Source organism: Thermobia domestica, chromosome 4 (assembly GCF_964235325.1).
Source record: "Thermobia domestica chromosome 4, izTheDome1.hap1.1, whole genome shotgun sequence".
In the NCBI taxonomy this organism is placed as follows: Eukaryota; Metazoa; Arthropoda; class Insecta; order Zygentoma; family Lepismatidae; genus Thermobia; species Thermobia domestica.
In genome coordinates this window covers 264559471-264576171 of record NC_137457.1, presented here as the reverse complement: position 1 = coordinate 264576171, position 16701 = coordinate 264559471, and the positions used below count along the sequence as shown (strand labels likewise).

At 36.6% G+C, this 16701-nt stretch overlaps 1 protein-coding gene across 1 annotated transcript in view; it reads right to left on the bottom strand.

Moving 5' to 3' along the window:
* Window positions 1-9745, bottom strand: part of LOC145684043 (uncharacterized) — a 29429-nt gene extending 19684 nt beyond the window's left edge. Inside the window, exons 1-2 of the mRNA XM_081755874.1 lie at window positions 9515-9745; window positions 2549-3758 (exon numbers count right to left, since the gene is read on the bottom strand). Of these exons, the coding sequence (XP_081612000.1) occupies window positions 2549-3758; window positions 9515-9664 (1360 nt within the window). The 5' untranslated portion in view covers window positions 9665-9745. The remainder of the gene's footprint in view (window positions 1-2548; window positions 3759-9514) is intronic.
* Between the last annotated feature and the right edge of the window lie 6956 nt (window positions 9746-16701).

Here is a 16701-nt window from a genome sequence, read left to right as displayed (position 1 = left end):
GACAGTTACATACCAAGATCAGTCCAAGTGAATATATCATATACAAATTAATTACATATGAATTATTGTAATTGATGTGCAAACTTCTGACAATAGCTGACAGCAGTTTGTCACTCTCCCCCTTCACTTATTAATGGAGGTTTTTCTAAAAACATTAAGTATGGAGAAATTTCCCTCCCTTCTCCCAAGGTTTCGTACCCTGATTAAGTCTGATTACAAGCATAATAATTAATTTAAAAAAAGAAAAAAAAATGCAATGTTTACAACGTTTCGGCATCGTAACAATGACTTTTCCAGACTATCCACAAAAAGTGGAAGTACTAAGCAAAGAACTTTACTACTACAGGGAAACATTCCTTAATGGACACCTTCATACTTTTTTTTTTTTTCCGGCAAAATTATGTTATTAAGGAACCGAACCCTTCAGCTCATATTTACATACATTCACAAATACAGCCATGGGTAGTTTTTTTCCGTTCAACGTTTTAATATCCTCTTTACAACGAACAGGAATTATTCACAGATACCCCGTATTTAGCACACAAAATAATTTCTGCAACTTGAAAATAAATAAAGAAATGTGCGACACAGTAGTTACAGTAGACAGAAAATTCCTTCCCTAGAAAATATCTTTATCTTCATAAGCCTTGGTGAATCACCACATCACGCAGAACAGTTGCTAGCTAAATTTGAAATTCTTTTTCGTGTTCACAATACATTTTCAGTACTTAATAATATTGCATGTTCTTACTGTAATTCTTTTATTTCCAGTACAATTAGTATGTGAATTACGGGATTTTTACACAGGGATGATACTACTTAAAAAGAAAACTACCGCACGTGCAGTGTATTTTGTAACCCATATAAACACATTTCCCTGCAATACTTTCATTTCTCTGCAGAGACGCATACATTCTCACCCTTCCAGTAATTCGAAGACTGAGTACAGTATTTAGGTATCAGCCTATATTTATATCTATAACTAATTTATTTAATATACACTGTATAAAATTACCATATAAGCTATGAGTAATAAATCCCATCGGTGTCCCTCATTCGAGGTTTCACTGTATATATTAACACACTATCGTATTTATGCATATCCACTTGGACTAACCTTGATGTACATCAGCCATAAAGTAATTGCCAAAGTTTTCAATGGGGAACTCCTATCTTCCTCAGTAGCTCTTTCTTAAAAGATCAATAGCAAATTTATCATATCACGTGGCATCCACTGTGGTGGTAAAGATGTACGAGGTGCTACCCAAAATATCCGATTTCTTTTCACCGGGCAAACCAGTAGCAGTACGACATTCCGCCGCTAGATGTCTCGAAGAATGTGTATTAGTTACTGCACCACAAAGTTGCGTCATCTTTGGCGCATTCAGGTGTGAGTCGTAGTTGTGCGTGTCTAGACGTGTTTCAGTGCTTCTGCGATTTGTCAAATGGCTGACGTTAAGTAACAACGGATCTGCATCAAGTTCTATGTCAAGTCGAAGAAAACTGGAGCCGAACCCACCACATGCTGAAAGAGGCATTTGGTGACAGTGCACTGAGTCAACCAAGAACATTTGAGTGATTCAAGCGTTTCAAAGAAGGCTGCGAATCTGTGGAAGATGACAAACGTTTTGTCGACCGTCAACATGCACAACACCGGAAATGATCATAAAAGTGCGTGTTGTGATTCGCGAAGACAGAAGGCAGATAATCCACGACGTTTGTAACGGACTTCGACTGTCGTACGGTAGAAGTCAACGAATTGTATCCGATGAACTGAACATGAGATAAATTGCAGCGAAGTTCGTCCATCGCCTTCGCAACATCGACCATAAAAACTTCAGGATTCAGATGTGCACTGAGCTGCAACAAAGAGTTCTAGAGTGACCAAACAATCAGCGCTGTCGCAAACGAAAGACTGGTTGCTGTACATGACAATGCGCCCTCGCTCACCTCGCACGTTGTGAGGGAATTTCTGGCCAAAAAACAACATGATAATTTCTACCTGTTCCCGAAGATGCAACGCGCGTTGAAAGGGCCACGTTTCGACTCCATTGAAGATATCCAAGTGGAATCGCAACGGGTCCTGAACACCCTTCACCCTGCGGACTTCCAGGAGTGCTTTCAAAAGTGGGAACAACGCTGGGATCTTTGCATACATACCGGAGCGGTCTACTTTGAAGGTGACGGAGGACATTAGGACGTAAGTATAGTTTTCTGATTTTTACAATGACATTCTCGGATATTTTGGGTATCACCTCGTATCAAAACAAAAACGTTTCTTCTACCAACAAAAATATGTACAAAAATCCTATTATCAGCTTATGTGATTTGATACAGTTACTGTTCGATTTTTTTTTTTTTTTTTTTTTTTTTTTTTTTAAAGAAAGAGCCTCTAAGAAAGATGGAAGTTGCGACTGAAAATTTCGGCAATTACTAATTAATTAATAGAAGTACAAGATCAGTCCAAGTGAATAGTTGTAGTTATGCGTCAGTTTCATTCCTTATTTGTTTATTTTATATATATATATATATATATATATATACGTACCTGTATGTGTTTTCTTATGTTCTGCAAGGTGATTACTCTGACGAAATTCTTTGCCACAAATGTCACATTTATACTTCCTCTCTTCATCGTGGATTTTGAAGTGATTCAACAGACAGGTATACGTCTTGAACAGCTTGCCACATGTATGACAGCAGAAATGTCTGTAATCGGAATGTGTAGTCATGTGATACATGAGCGATACTTTAGTTTTCAGTTTTTTGGGACACTTATCACATTGATAACCTAACGAATGCACTTTCAAATGATTTCTCAACTTGCCTTTTTGTGGGAATTTTTTCGAACAAAATCTACATTCATACTCTTCGTTATTACTCGTACCTTTCCGGTTTCTAGGATTCTTTTCATTAGGAATTTCTGCTGATACTTCAACCTTTTCACTGGCTGAATTCGCTTCAACAGTTTCTTGCATACACGTGTTATGTTCTGATATCTGTGTTAGTTCAACCGTGTCTTGAGCTAATGCTACCGGCAATTTATCGAAATCTGTATCAGGACTCGTGCTTATATCCGTGACATGAAATTTACTGCTACCAAAAGATTGTTCGTTATTATTAGTGAACGTTTCAAAACCAGATCTTACACTATTTTCGCCCAAACTCCCTATAGTACTGTTCGACACTGCAGTTTGTACGTTATTTTCATTATGATTAATCACAACATTATGAACTACACTTTTAGTTATGATATTACTGGCTCCGTTTTCACTATTATCACAAGTAACGAAAGTTCCTTGAATATTGGTATTATTGAGCGACACATTAGCACTGTCTTCGTGGACTTTGATTCCAATAAGCTGTGCAATTACATCCATTTCATCTTTCACATTCATAGGCTCACTACACTCTGTCAATTCCCTTGTATTTACATTATTATTGGCAATATGCTCGTCAGTACAAATGGAGTTTACCTTAGAAAGAGATTCGATAGGTATATCGTTAATTACACTTTCTTTCTTAACTAGTCCTTTCTTCCCTTTTACATCTGGTTTATTGTCATTACTTGTCTTCTTCCTGTTCGCACTATCTTTCGATTGATGGCTTGAGATAAACTCTGACTTGGGTAATGCTATTAACAGCTTCCGTAGCGTATCTTGGGTTTTCTTACATGACGTAAAAAAATCTTGCCAGTCCAGGAGTTTCCTATCACAATCTGAGCACAATTTCTTGGGCAAATCATCGTTAACTTTGATCTGAAAGAAAGGAAAATATTCTCATTATTACGTGGAAAATGATACCAATGATCAATCAAATAATTTTATTTTCAGTGACAGCAGAATTGTATAGTCCTAAACAACTTTACATTTATAGGCAGGACTCGAAAAATTCCGGGTGGTAAGTCACAATGGCGACTGGAAATACAAGTCCTTTTGACGTTATTATTCCCAATTTTTACCCGCCAGCTTTTCTGATTTTTACATGTTTTGATAGTTTGAAAACAATACATAATAAATTTGTTATTAACCTCAGTTTCTAATTTAACTTGATCTTCTTAATGATCCTGATATGTACGTAAGTTATGGTTTACCGAAAAAGACATTAGGGTATGCTGAAATTTACTAATTCATTGAACTGGATAAATGTAGAGGCCGCGGTGGCTACTTCTGGTGCGTGGGGCCACAGGGTCGATCCCAGATCCCGTCAAGTGGGCTTTGTGGTGGACAAACACTGTATACCTGGGTTTTCTCGGGGTTCTCCTATTTCCTCCTACTTCCGTCATTCCACCATTATTATTCATCTAATTATAATCGGCTCCTTTCGCCTTGGTGAATAAACGTTCGACGTTAAAGTATATATATATATATATATATATATATATATATATATATATATATATATATATATTTATATATGATTGATGAGTATTTCTCTTATATATATAAGAAATACTCATCAAAGATTATACACAGAAAAAAGCTATAATAATATATTAAATAAATATACCTCACTTAAGATCAAAATATTCATAATTTAAAAAAACACATTTATTTATTGGGCACTGCGTTAAGTCGTGAAGGCGTTGGAATATACCCTGGTAATGGTAGTTCCCATAACACTTTACTACCAGTATGAGCATATACTGTAACGAACAAAGTTTTCCTCCGTTACATTTTGGTTTACAAAGTATTCATTTTCTTTCATACTGTTCATATGAAACTAATTGCTCTATGTACTTTCTTTTAGTTTATACTCCTAGGTTATTTATTTGTTTGACTTTTTTCCGCTCATTATGAATCGTGTATCTGTACTCTATATTGGTATTTGTATTATTTATATTAAGTTATACGTGACATTACTGTAGGTATCTATAATTTCTTCTCAAGTTACAGGATTTCTTTGCAATCACCCTTTTTTCTCAATATCTCGAGATCTTCATGCATTGCATTCGATATATAGTTGATTCCTTCGCCCAACGTTTTTCAATTTCTGCTTCACGATGACACACCAATATTCCACTCACACCGAAAAACAGGGCCCTAAATGAGTTGTCGTTCAGATTGTTGATCTGGAATAAAAAGTTCTGTAACGAGATCCAAGTTTGGCGATAGAAAAAAAGTGTGTCTTTCAATAGACGATTCATTAGTTTACAATTTCTTCGAATGTTGTGTCAAGATTTATGATATCGAACAAAATGCATAAATCATTGTAACATTATACTATTTCAAGAAGTGAGCTGAAACAGCAAATTTTCATTTTTGAACATATATTGTTTTAAAATTAACATCAGCGTCAGAAAACACAATCAATGAAATAGACAATAAATCATTTAACTTCTAGATTCCTTCAAGTAGACATTAATCAACAATTTTATTTCTTCTGCCAACTGTTATTTCATCACATCATCTTCATTACAAGTAACCTTCAGGCGCAGAAGAAATATCAGGATACAATTCCTAAAGGTAAGTGCAATAGCATATTCCATTGGAGTATTGCATAGATATATTGTAGTCCATAAGAAAATTAAATCTTTGAGTTTTACGTCCCACGATTATGCCGGGTAGGCTGAAGGAGACGGCGATGATGAGAAATGAAGGAAATGGTGGAAGAAAGTGGGAGGAAACGGGAGAACCACGAGGGAACCCACGCACACGGTGTTCGTCCACCACAAAGTTCACTTGGGGCGAGCTGGGATCGAACCACGGACCCTACGTACCAGAGGTGAACGTGTAGTCCGTAAGAGTAGCCATATATATATGTGTGTGTGTGTAGAAATCACCTGCCGGCATTTCCATAACACTGAATGAAGTACGAAAATTCGAAGGGCACCACTTACTTGAAGATTTATTAACATATTAGAGTTATAGACAAGATCTAGAGAAATTAGATCAACCTACCTCAACTACTACTTGTGAAGTTATGCCGTTACAGCATGAGAAATTTAATAGAAGCAGCATCAATAATATAGAACATGGAACACGACAAAGATAACATTAAGTTACCCTTTGCAAATGAATCATCATTTACCAAGTTTTAAACAAATGAATCTGTACAGTGGGGATGGCAACTCTAGAGAATAAAATGAGATGAAAATCGAAATGTTACAGTTTAACGTCCCACGATTATGCTTTTTAGGATAAGAAAGATGGATCATAAAGATAAGAATGTAATGGAAAAACTGGTGAATGTGAATGTAGAAGGAAACGGGAGCACCCCGAGAAAACTCACGGACAAGATGCTGTTCACCACACATTTACTTGGCCGGGGCCCCATACATCAGAGGTAAGCGCTCTACCACAGTGTCTCCCTAGTCATTACTTTAGACATTTCATTCGTTAATGATTCGTTCATTCCATTTTTTGATTTAGTGATTTGAATCCATTTTGTGAACGAATTTGTTGCACTAGATACGTCACTATAACCGTTCATATAGAATATGGAATCATGAGCATCATTTGGAGTCAGATGATGTCACAGAGTTATCAGCTGTTCATGTTTTGTTCGGCAGGCTACTCGAAGCGTGCGTTGACTGTGGTGGTGTCAGTTCATAAAGTGGCTTATGGCAAAGATGCAAATGAGCAACGAAACTTTACTAGCCGAAAAGAAAAACTACTAGCCCATATCCCACAATAGAAATCATTTACTTACCTTTGGAATTATATTAAATACTCGCCCGTACCGATGAACCACTCGCCCCGGGCGAGTGATTTGTCGCATCCCTGGGCTTACGGTGTTTACTGATTAAATATATGAGTGAAAATTATTTCGCCTGTTAACTAAAGTTTGGAATACAGAAACCAGTACTTAAGATTTTTTTCTTTTACTGGTGCTATAACTTAAGGAAAGGCGGGACTGACGCGCCTACCCCCTATGGATGCATTCCCACGCGGGCCCTCCTGCCAGTTAGACAGCATTTTCACATTTGGTAAACATTTAGCAGTTTTTTCTTTTTCTACACAGTAGTTCTTATGGCATACGTCAAGACGAGTACTTATACCCGTGCACATCAGTTGGCACGCATATTATCAATCTGTACGCAATTATTTAGGCATCCATTAGGGCAGAAAGCCTTAGGGAATTATTCGAAGCAAAAGCGAAAGAAAAAATATTTTTAATATGACGGACTATCCTGCGCCTACACCTATTTTATTATATATGTATATTTTTTAATTCACAGACGAAATATAAAGAATGCAATAACGAAGCACACACGAAATGAAAGGCTGTAAATTATTTATCTATGCTTAATTTATTTTCCGGACGATATCTTGCCGTAATCCGTTGGTGAGGTTCAGATACACGTGAATCCAAAATATTCACATCATATCTGAAGACAATTTCTATCCTAAAAGTAAGGTGTTTCACAGGTGTGAATGTGTATTTGTAAATGGTACAGAGTTGGCATCACTTAACAGTTAAACGATACTACCTTTGCTCAGTAATACAAAATGGATGCATACGTATTGGATATTATTCAGTTTCTCCCACAAACCACTTGACACTAGTTCACTTGGTAGTGATTACGGTTCGTTATTTGTATTTAGGACGAGTATATATACAATGTGGACGTATGACATAAAAACTACAGTGAATAAAACAAGACCCAACTTGTGCTAGGTGTCTACTAAAAAGCACGAATGCTATCTAAGTGCGTCATAGCAGGAACACAGTAGGGGAGCCCAAGTGGCAGCAAGAGGGTGCATCCGTTAGCAGCAGGCGCGTCAGCAACGGTACGTATACGTATAAACGAGGTCGTTTACAACAACTTTTATAAATCATGGTAAAGGCTCCGGAGCAGTCGATGAATTTGGGGGAAGATACTAAGTGCCATCTGTATTGAATGAAAATGAAATAAAACATAAAAATTATAAATATTTTAGAACAGCAATTAAGAGTAAAGATGGCATATAGAACATAGATACATCACAGCACGATATATTAACAAGACCATAGTTGATTGAGCAGGCTTGCACCCAGAATTTCTTCTTCGAGGAGCAGGGGAGGATCCAATACTAGAAAACACTACGTCTATCTAGTTTTGAACCGGTTTATTCTACACCCGAAAAGAATATAAGTAATTGTTAAGTACTTCTACCTATATTTTTAGAAAAAATGATAGAACTAGACTGATTTTATAAGGAAAGATAGAGCACAAATGAAGTGTCAGATCAAAAATTTTGGCAACATCAATCATTTCTCCGCTAAACAAGTATATAGTTTTATTAAGAAACTGCAGAAATATATTAAGACAGCGTGCTGGTTTACTTTTGGCACACCACATTTTGGAAGATTTACAGGTAAAATTCAATACTTTGCATAATAGTGCAGGAATTTTAGGTCAGAAAAAGGGGTTTATATAAAAAAAATGATACAAGCAAGGAACTTTGCACAATTGCAGTACTTGATCTCCTTATCAATATATTAAAAGTCCCCTAAGATTGGCTTTGAGCTTCGGCCGCCATATTGGAAATTGTCCGCCAATTTTAATTTTTTCGCCGATAACTTTAAAATGAGCAGAGATATGTAGAGAATAAGAAAATACACATTTTTGTGTATAATACATCCCTCTAGCTTATTCGTTCAGAAGATTTTAAGTTTTGGGAACTTTGTTATTTTGTGCAGATAGTACGGTTTCTCTGGCAGAATTCGAACACTACTAATTGCATACCTACTCAACATATTTTAGCAGAGCATGAACTAAATGAGGAGGCCCATTATTACCTGCAGATTAACTTCGGGAGAGCTCAGTATAAATATAGTGTGAACGTATGGCATAAAAGATACAGTGCACAAAACACGAACTAACTAGTAATAGATGGTCACTAAAAAGACGAGTCCTATCTAACCGAGTCAGAGCAGGAGCGCAGCAGGGTAGCCCGAGCGGCAGCGAGAGGGTGAGTCCGTAGAGAGCAGGCGTGTCAGCGACGGTGGATATACGCATAAAGGATATGTAAGAGCACACATACAAAACTTTTACTATCACTCAAAATTCATTTCATATGCTCTGTGCACTGACAGTAATTACTTATATTCACACAATCATTCCTTCACGAAAAAGTTTCCCATCGTATTCCACCTATAAATTTTCTATTTGGCAGAACCGTTTTGGAATGTTGGTGTAGATATCCTTAACGCGCATACCCAGCGCTGCTAACACATCTGCTCCTAGGAATACAGTCCCACATGGGTCGTCCATCTTCGTCCTGTCTAAACCGGCCTACATCTAAACTAGTTCATAGTGGCCCACTTTGTGGGCCTTTTTCGTATTTTCAAACAAGTTATAGACTTCGTCACCAGGTAGTGTAACTAGGTATCTAAATAATAAAACTTAAGACAGTGCACCACTATCCACCCAGAAGTATAATAAAGATATTTATGTGTTGTATTGTCATTTACGTATGGCACAAATGTCTTTCCAAGTATTTTTTTTATTTTTTAATTTTTGCCAAAATGAAACAGGTGAGAAATATTGCTTTGCTAAAATTTTAAATCCTATAAAAATGTAACTTACTTCAAGGTTTATACATTCATATATAAGCTTCGACAATTTATCTCCTATTCCTTGTCCAAATATATCCTTATGTCTTCTTGAAATGCGACCACACAGCCTGCAACGTGAATAATACTTCTGTTCCGGATTAGTTAATACCATGTCCCTCATCAATTAATTACTTAAATTAATTTTAAAAATATAACCATCAATACAACCAAACGTAAATAAATCCTAAGCAACGCGACGCGATTTGACGCGAGGCAAAGTTACCAGGTCAGGTAGTCAAAATATCTCTATACCAACCGCAAAATATCTGTAAAATCCATATTTTTATTAAAATATTTGAATAAATATACCGTAGATGCGGGCTACTTGGACCCAATTTTGCAATATATTCGTACTTCAAAAACTTGAAAGTTATAGTCATAACCCATATTAAGTGGAACTACAGGCTTTATTGTACATATTGCAAGTACAGGCGATTATTGTAAAAAAAAAAAAAAAAAAAAAAAAAAAAAAAAAAAAAAGAGGCCCAAGTAAGCAAAGATCCTTGCAAGTAAGACTTGCGTTCGGGCTACTTGAACCCACCCCCATATTTTCCTACAGAAAACCATTGAAATCTGCTCTGAAACTAAGTAGCACGTAGGTGTTCAAAGAACAACACTTTTTATTTACTGCAAACCACAAACAGAACATGTTAAGAGGTACTATCAAATATAATGACTGTAATCAGTGGCGTCGTAAGGCAAACTGGGGCCCGGGGCCAGTGAAGTAGATCAGGCCCCTTCTCGAACAATCATGGTTTATGCATTACTATTTTTGACATTCATTTGCATACTTATTCTTTCCGTTTACTCCTCCTCCCCATTTCCCGTTGGTGTGTGTGTGTGTTTAAACCATAATAATTTGGGATATGTTAAATAAATGGGGGTGACATTCTGCATATATATATATATATATATATATATATATATATATATATATATATATATATATATATATATATATATATATATATATATATATATATATATATATATATATATACAGTATATATTCATTTTTAAACAAGGGGCGTGAGAAAAAGGATTAGGGATACAAGTGTAACGGAAACTACAACCTATGACAGAAATGATAATCTTAAGAACAAACAAAACATAACAACAACGAAGAATCCAGAATTTATCCGACACCTAAGTTATACTATTCTAAGTTAAAAGCGTACTGTAATTAGATAGAATAGTTTAAGTAATGCTTCTAATAATACATTTAGAGACAAATTTACGTACAAAATGTAACAATGAGCTGATATTGAAAAACATGCAAATAATTGTATAACCGATGCGATTTCTAAATTTAAGTTTTGTTTTCTATAGAATTTTCTTGTTCGGTTCTCGCCTTTGGTATTTGTCCTGTGCAATTTCTCATATGATAAGTTTATTTATAGTCTCTCACCTGTCTGAGTTTACGCTACATGGTCTTTATTTGATTAGATTTTTCTCATACAATTAGCCCCATTCACTTTAACATTCGCTTTCTCCCCAGTGGTAATACATGACAAACACTTTTTTTTTTTTTTTTTTTTTACCGAACTAGTAAATAATGGCTGGAATAGATTTCTCTCCTGCGTGTCTTCTTCATTTATCATTTACTAGGTTTCTCCCAAGTGATAATATACGATCTATTTAGTGCCACTGCTTTTGCCGAAATATCAATAAGTAGTTAAGCATTAGAATCTTTCTCTCCTGTTTGTTCTTTTTACTATTGTTTCCAGATTTCACATTTGTTTTATGATTCCATTATTTTGTATTTAATAATTCAGTCATATTTATATTCTGCCACTTATAACTGTTTCCATTACCACTTACTAACACACTTAGTATTAGAATATACTGTAACAAAAAATCCTGAATGTATTGAATAATTGTGGACAGAGATGCGAGCACAGAATTCTACTATGGGTTGTATACCATCCTACTTTTCATTACCACCCATCACCAGTCAATTGACAGATCTTGACGGCTTTTTATTATTCTTTTGGTAATTTTGTATTTTTATTGTCTTAAGTTGAAACAAACTACTTTCGGCAATAGTTCCACTACCTTATTAGCCTGTATTCCGCCAGCATTCAGAATGCTACCTTCCTTGCTTTAGTAGCTGCGAAAGTATCAACTATATTATCAAAATCCAAAGTAGATGCTATTCCATTATCAATAGAAAGAATGTCCAGATTCGTGTCTTTCTTGACTCGTAGTGGAGCGTAAGTATGGTCTTATCAGCTATATTTTGCAGAAAGACCTTTCAAATGATGCGACAGATACGGATAGTGTTATCAAAATCTGAAGAGCGATTGCCAAACTTTTGTAAGCTTCAAGCCCCATTGAAAATACATGTTTCAGTATACCTTGTGGAGAAAGGTCAAGTTGTTCTTTAAGTTTCTAAGCACACCTTACTGAACGTATTATATATAAACAATTCTACGCCATCCAGGTCACTCGGTTAGAACAAAACCAAATCAGAGCAACAAACATGCTTTTAACCTTTCCTCGCTCTCATCATTTAGCTGCTGCACAAAGTTGGCAAAATAAGAAAATAGTTCTATTTTATTTCTATCTAAATATAGAAGGAAGCAATACAACATAATCCACATTTTGTAAATTTTGAACATTTGAACACTTGTTTTCTTATTGAACATCTTATTCACTCTAAATTTGTGGGCTGAAGTGTAAATATGTACACCAAAAAACAAGAGCAAAAAAGGAGAAGCCAGTCAAGCAAAACAGTTTCTCTCGCTGAAAAATCAACTTGTAAAGGACAAAAGAAAAAAGACAGAAGGAAAACAAGCGAATCAGCAACTATAGCGTCTGCACTAAAGAGCTTTTAGTTAGGAACAGAATGCTAGTACTCTAATATAAAGGTAACCAAGAAAGTTCTGTCACTTTGTCACCAACCACACTGAACATCGATATGTCACCTAAGACGTACCTGGAAAATCAAAAATAGTCCCCATCAGCATCGATGACCTTCTGCCAACGTTCTGGAAGGCCATGAATTCTATCGCGGTAGAACTTGGTGGGCCATGAAGCGAAGAAGGTATCAAGTGCATTTTGCACCTCTACAAGGGATTTGAATTGCGTCCTCTAAGGTGATCGTCCAAGGAATGGAACAAGTAATAATCGGACGATCCAATGTCTGGGGAGTGTGGCGGATGCAATAATGTTTTCCATCCAAGACATAGAATGGTGTCCTGGGTCACCCTAGCCACGTGGACCTTAGCGTTGTCCTGTAACAAGGAGAAAAACTTTGCGATTCAGAAGTGCTTTCTCCAGAGTTTTGAGTGTTTCTTAAACATTGCTCAACTGCTGACAGTACACAGTTGCATTAATGTTTTAACCAGTTGGTAGCATTTCCCGATGCACGATGCCGTGAGCAGTCCACCAAACCCACAAGAGGACTACTGGAGTTGCTGGTTTCAGCTATTTTGGAACCGGTTCATGGAATGCTAACCACTGACGACGGCACCGTGGAGCTTCGTACAGGACTCACTTGTCATCACACATCAACATCCTGTCCAGAAATGGCTCCTTCCTCAGACGAGACACCAAAGAAACACAGGTGTCTGCTCGCGTTGCCTTCTGGCCCAGAGTCAAATCACGTGGGATCTATCGACCCAACTTATAGTGCTTCCCAAGTTGATGGGGGTGCTGCCGAATGGTTTCTCTACTCACACTGAAATGTAGTCCCAGTTTCTCACATGTGTGTCCACTGTTCGCGTCAATTGTTGCCTGAAGATCTTCATTTTGTAGGTGTGTTGGTCTTTCGGCACGTGGTGCGTCTTCGAGCGTTTAGTCACCGTCCTTAAACTTGTTAAATCATTGCTGTTCTGTCCACGTAGTCACGACACCCTCACCAAAGACCTGGCATGTCTTCCGCCTCGCTGCAGCGGCGTTTGACTCCTGTTTGAACTCGTACAGCATATACGCCCTTACGACGGTTTGTGGAGGTCCCATGTTTCCTCAGTCCTTACGCAAGTTCACGGTGTGGCTGAACTGCCACAACCAGATAGTGTGTTGGATATACCCCACACAAACAACTGATCTTCGCCTTATCTTCATTTGCATTCAACTCACCTTATGAGGGCCATTTGAACACAGACGTCCACAGAAAGCGACATAACTTTCTTGGTTATCTTTATAAAGCTTTATGTACGTTCATCACTTCTTTGTGCTCTTCCCTTGAACTGATAAATAAATAAATAGTGATATTTGAGGAAGCAAGCGAGCAGAATGTAGAGAACACAATATACTTTGACTTTTCTTTTATTATATTTTAATCTACACTTAGATTTTTCCTTTAATTTTCTCTGAAGTAATTCAACAGAGTGAAATTTTTATTTTATTCATATTTTAATCACATACATTTTTTCCTTTGAATTTCTTTCAGGCCCCAACAGTGAAACTGATTTTATTTATTTTTCTCCTACATTCGGCCTTTTTCTTTAATTCTTTTTGGGGCCTCCAAGATAGAGTTTGTATTATTACTTTTTCACCTACATTCAGCTTTTCCTTTAAATTTCTTTGGGAGCCCACAAGATAATAAAACTGTTATTTATTTTTAATCTACATTCAGTTTTTCTTTAAATTTCTTTGCAGGTCCTCAAGAGAGTGAGGCCCTAACGTATATGTTGTTTAGCTTATACGGAAATCCGGCACTGATTAGTTTTATTAGACAGATGTTATTGTTGTTTCATCTGTTACTTGGTGTAATATTGATTGACAATCAATATTTACTTTTACTTTTAGAGAAGCTGTCAATTATAAACCTTGACGGCGTTTGTACCACAAGCTAACAAGTTTCTTTAGTAATTATTTTTTACCTACCGTCCGGGGGCCCCCACAAAGTGGGGTCCGGGGCGGGAGCACCGCTCGCCCCGCCCTTACGCCGCCACTGACTGTAATAGCTGATTACGTTTTCTTCTACAGCTGCACGAGCCCTATCTATATTAGCAGCGAATCTAGTCGTTGACTGGAGATGCAGTTTCTAAAATAACTTCACCCAATCTCGACTGGGAAGATTGTCTTAGAAAGCAATGACAGTTCTCCCATGCATGGCTAAATAGGACTTCACAATAAATCTGAAATCAAGTTAATTAACGAGGAATCCGAAATCACAAACTTTATCAAGATGACTAGCGAAGGCTAATTCTTCTTCTTCAGTGAACACTTTCAGATGGCCCGGATTCTGCCTTGACCTGTTCTTTAGTCTTCTTTCTATGGTGGAACGACTTATCTTGAAGTGAGCTTCTGTTTCTTTTTGCGACATTTTACTCGACTGAATTGCTGGTAAACATTCTTCAAGCTGTTATGAAAAATCAGCATATTTTCGACCTGCAGGCAATCTTTTATATTGATGTACCATTTGTACCGGTATCCAGTGTTGGGTAAGTTACTTGTAAAAGTGTAACGCGTTACAAGTTACTTTACTTTCTCTTAAAATGTAACGCGTTACTAACGCGTTACTTGCCTCAAAAAAGTAACTGTTACTTTACTTCGAAAGTAACGCGTTACTAATGCGTTACTTTTAGGTCCGAAACTTTGAATATGTGAAAAAAATCTTATTACTTCAGTTTTCCCGCTATTATTATTATTATTATTATTATTATTATTATTATTATTATTATTATTATTATTATTATTATTATTATTATTACACGTTCTGGATCGATTTATGTAAATGCAAGGACAAATTTTTACTTGACAGCTATATGAACATTTTAATGTAATGTAACATTGACTAAAATGCCATACTGCGTTACTCGCAGGGATGGGCACGAGTGAGTTCGAGCAAGTTTTCTTTGACACTCGATTCGACTAGAAACAAACATCTTTGAGTTCGACCCGAGAATTCGGCTTGAAATATTTCCTCCAACTCGACTTGAATTCGGGTCGAGTTGAGCCAAATCTGGTGTATAGTTTCAGTACTCTCTTCAAGTATCTTACATAGACAATATAATTATTGTCAATGGTACTACTATTACTACAACTTATTATTATTATTATTATTATTATTATTATTATTATTATTATTATTATTATTATTATTATTATTATAATTATTATTATTATTATAACAATGTGTATAAACATGAAAGATAGGCGGTTTATATCTGAATACTAAAAAAGTAGTTGATTGTCAACCTTGGTAGTCGTGAAGTCTAGGAGTCAAGGATATGTTAACGAGCTTCTGAATTTGGATTGAGGGTCTAGGTTAACGAGTTAAACATTGTTAAAAGTTACAGGGTACTAGCCAAATATCTTCAAAACTGCTAGGCACGGGTTTAGAATTGTCAACGACTCGAGCAGCTCGGCTCACAGCTCATTCACTATCGACCCAAACCGAGAAGTGAGCCGAGCCAACAGTTTATCCAACCGAGTCGCCTAGAGCCCTTCGCTCAGTTGAGTCGAACCGAGCAGATGGCTTACCCCAACCAAGCAAGCTCGAGCCAATGGTTCACCCCAAGCTAGCCGGCTTGAGCTATCGGCTCAGTTAAGCGCCGAGCCGAGCTAAGCTTGTTATAAAAGTAGTCTCGCTATCGAGACGCGACGAGATGCGAGCACTGTCCCCTCTCGTGAGCAACAATAAAAGTATTCCATATTACTGCTTAGCTTACATTTCTCATGGTTTTCGCTTTCCAGTGTAATCAGGCCATGATTTCAAAACGTGTTAAACCGAGCGAGCCATTTATCAAACTCGACTCGACTCGAAACTCGACGCGAAAAACATGAAATCGGCTCGGAACTCGACTTGGATTCGAGTCGAGTTTTAGCTTGACTCGCGCTCATACCTATGCGTTAGAAAAAATGGTTGCTTATTATTATTCTGCTAAACTAATTATACAATAATAATAATGTTGCTATGTAAAATTAAAAATACATAATATAGAGAAACATTATACTACAACTGACAAAATGAGAACACATGAACTGGAGGTGAAACAAAACTTGCCAAAAACTCTAAAATCGATACTTGCTTTTTAAAGCTAGTTGTTCCAAACTCGGGACTTTAGGATATGCAAACTGATCTAAAAGAACTCTAATATTACATACCATCAACATTACATCAATAAAGTAGGCCTGCTCATCAGAACAAAGTTTATTCATATTAACCCCTTAATGTATGTCGTTAATTATAGCACCCTAGTTGTT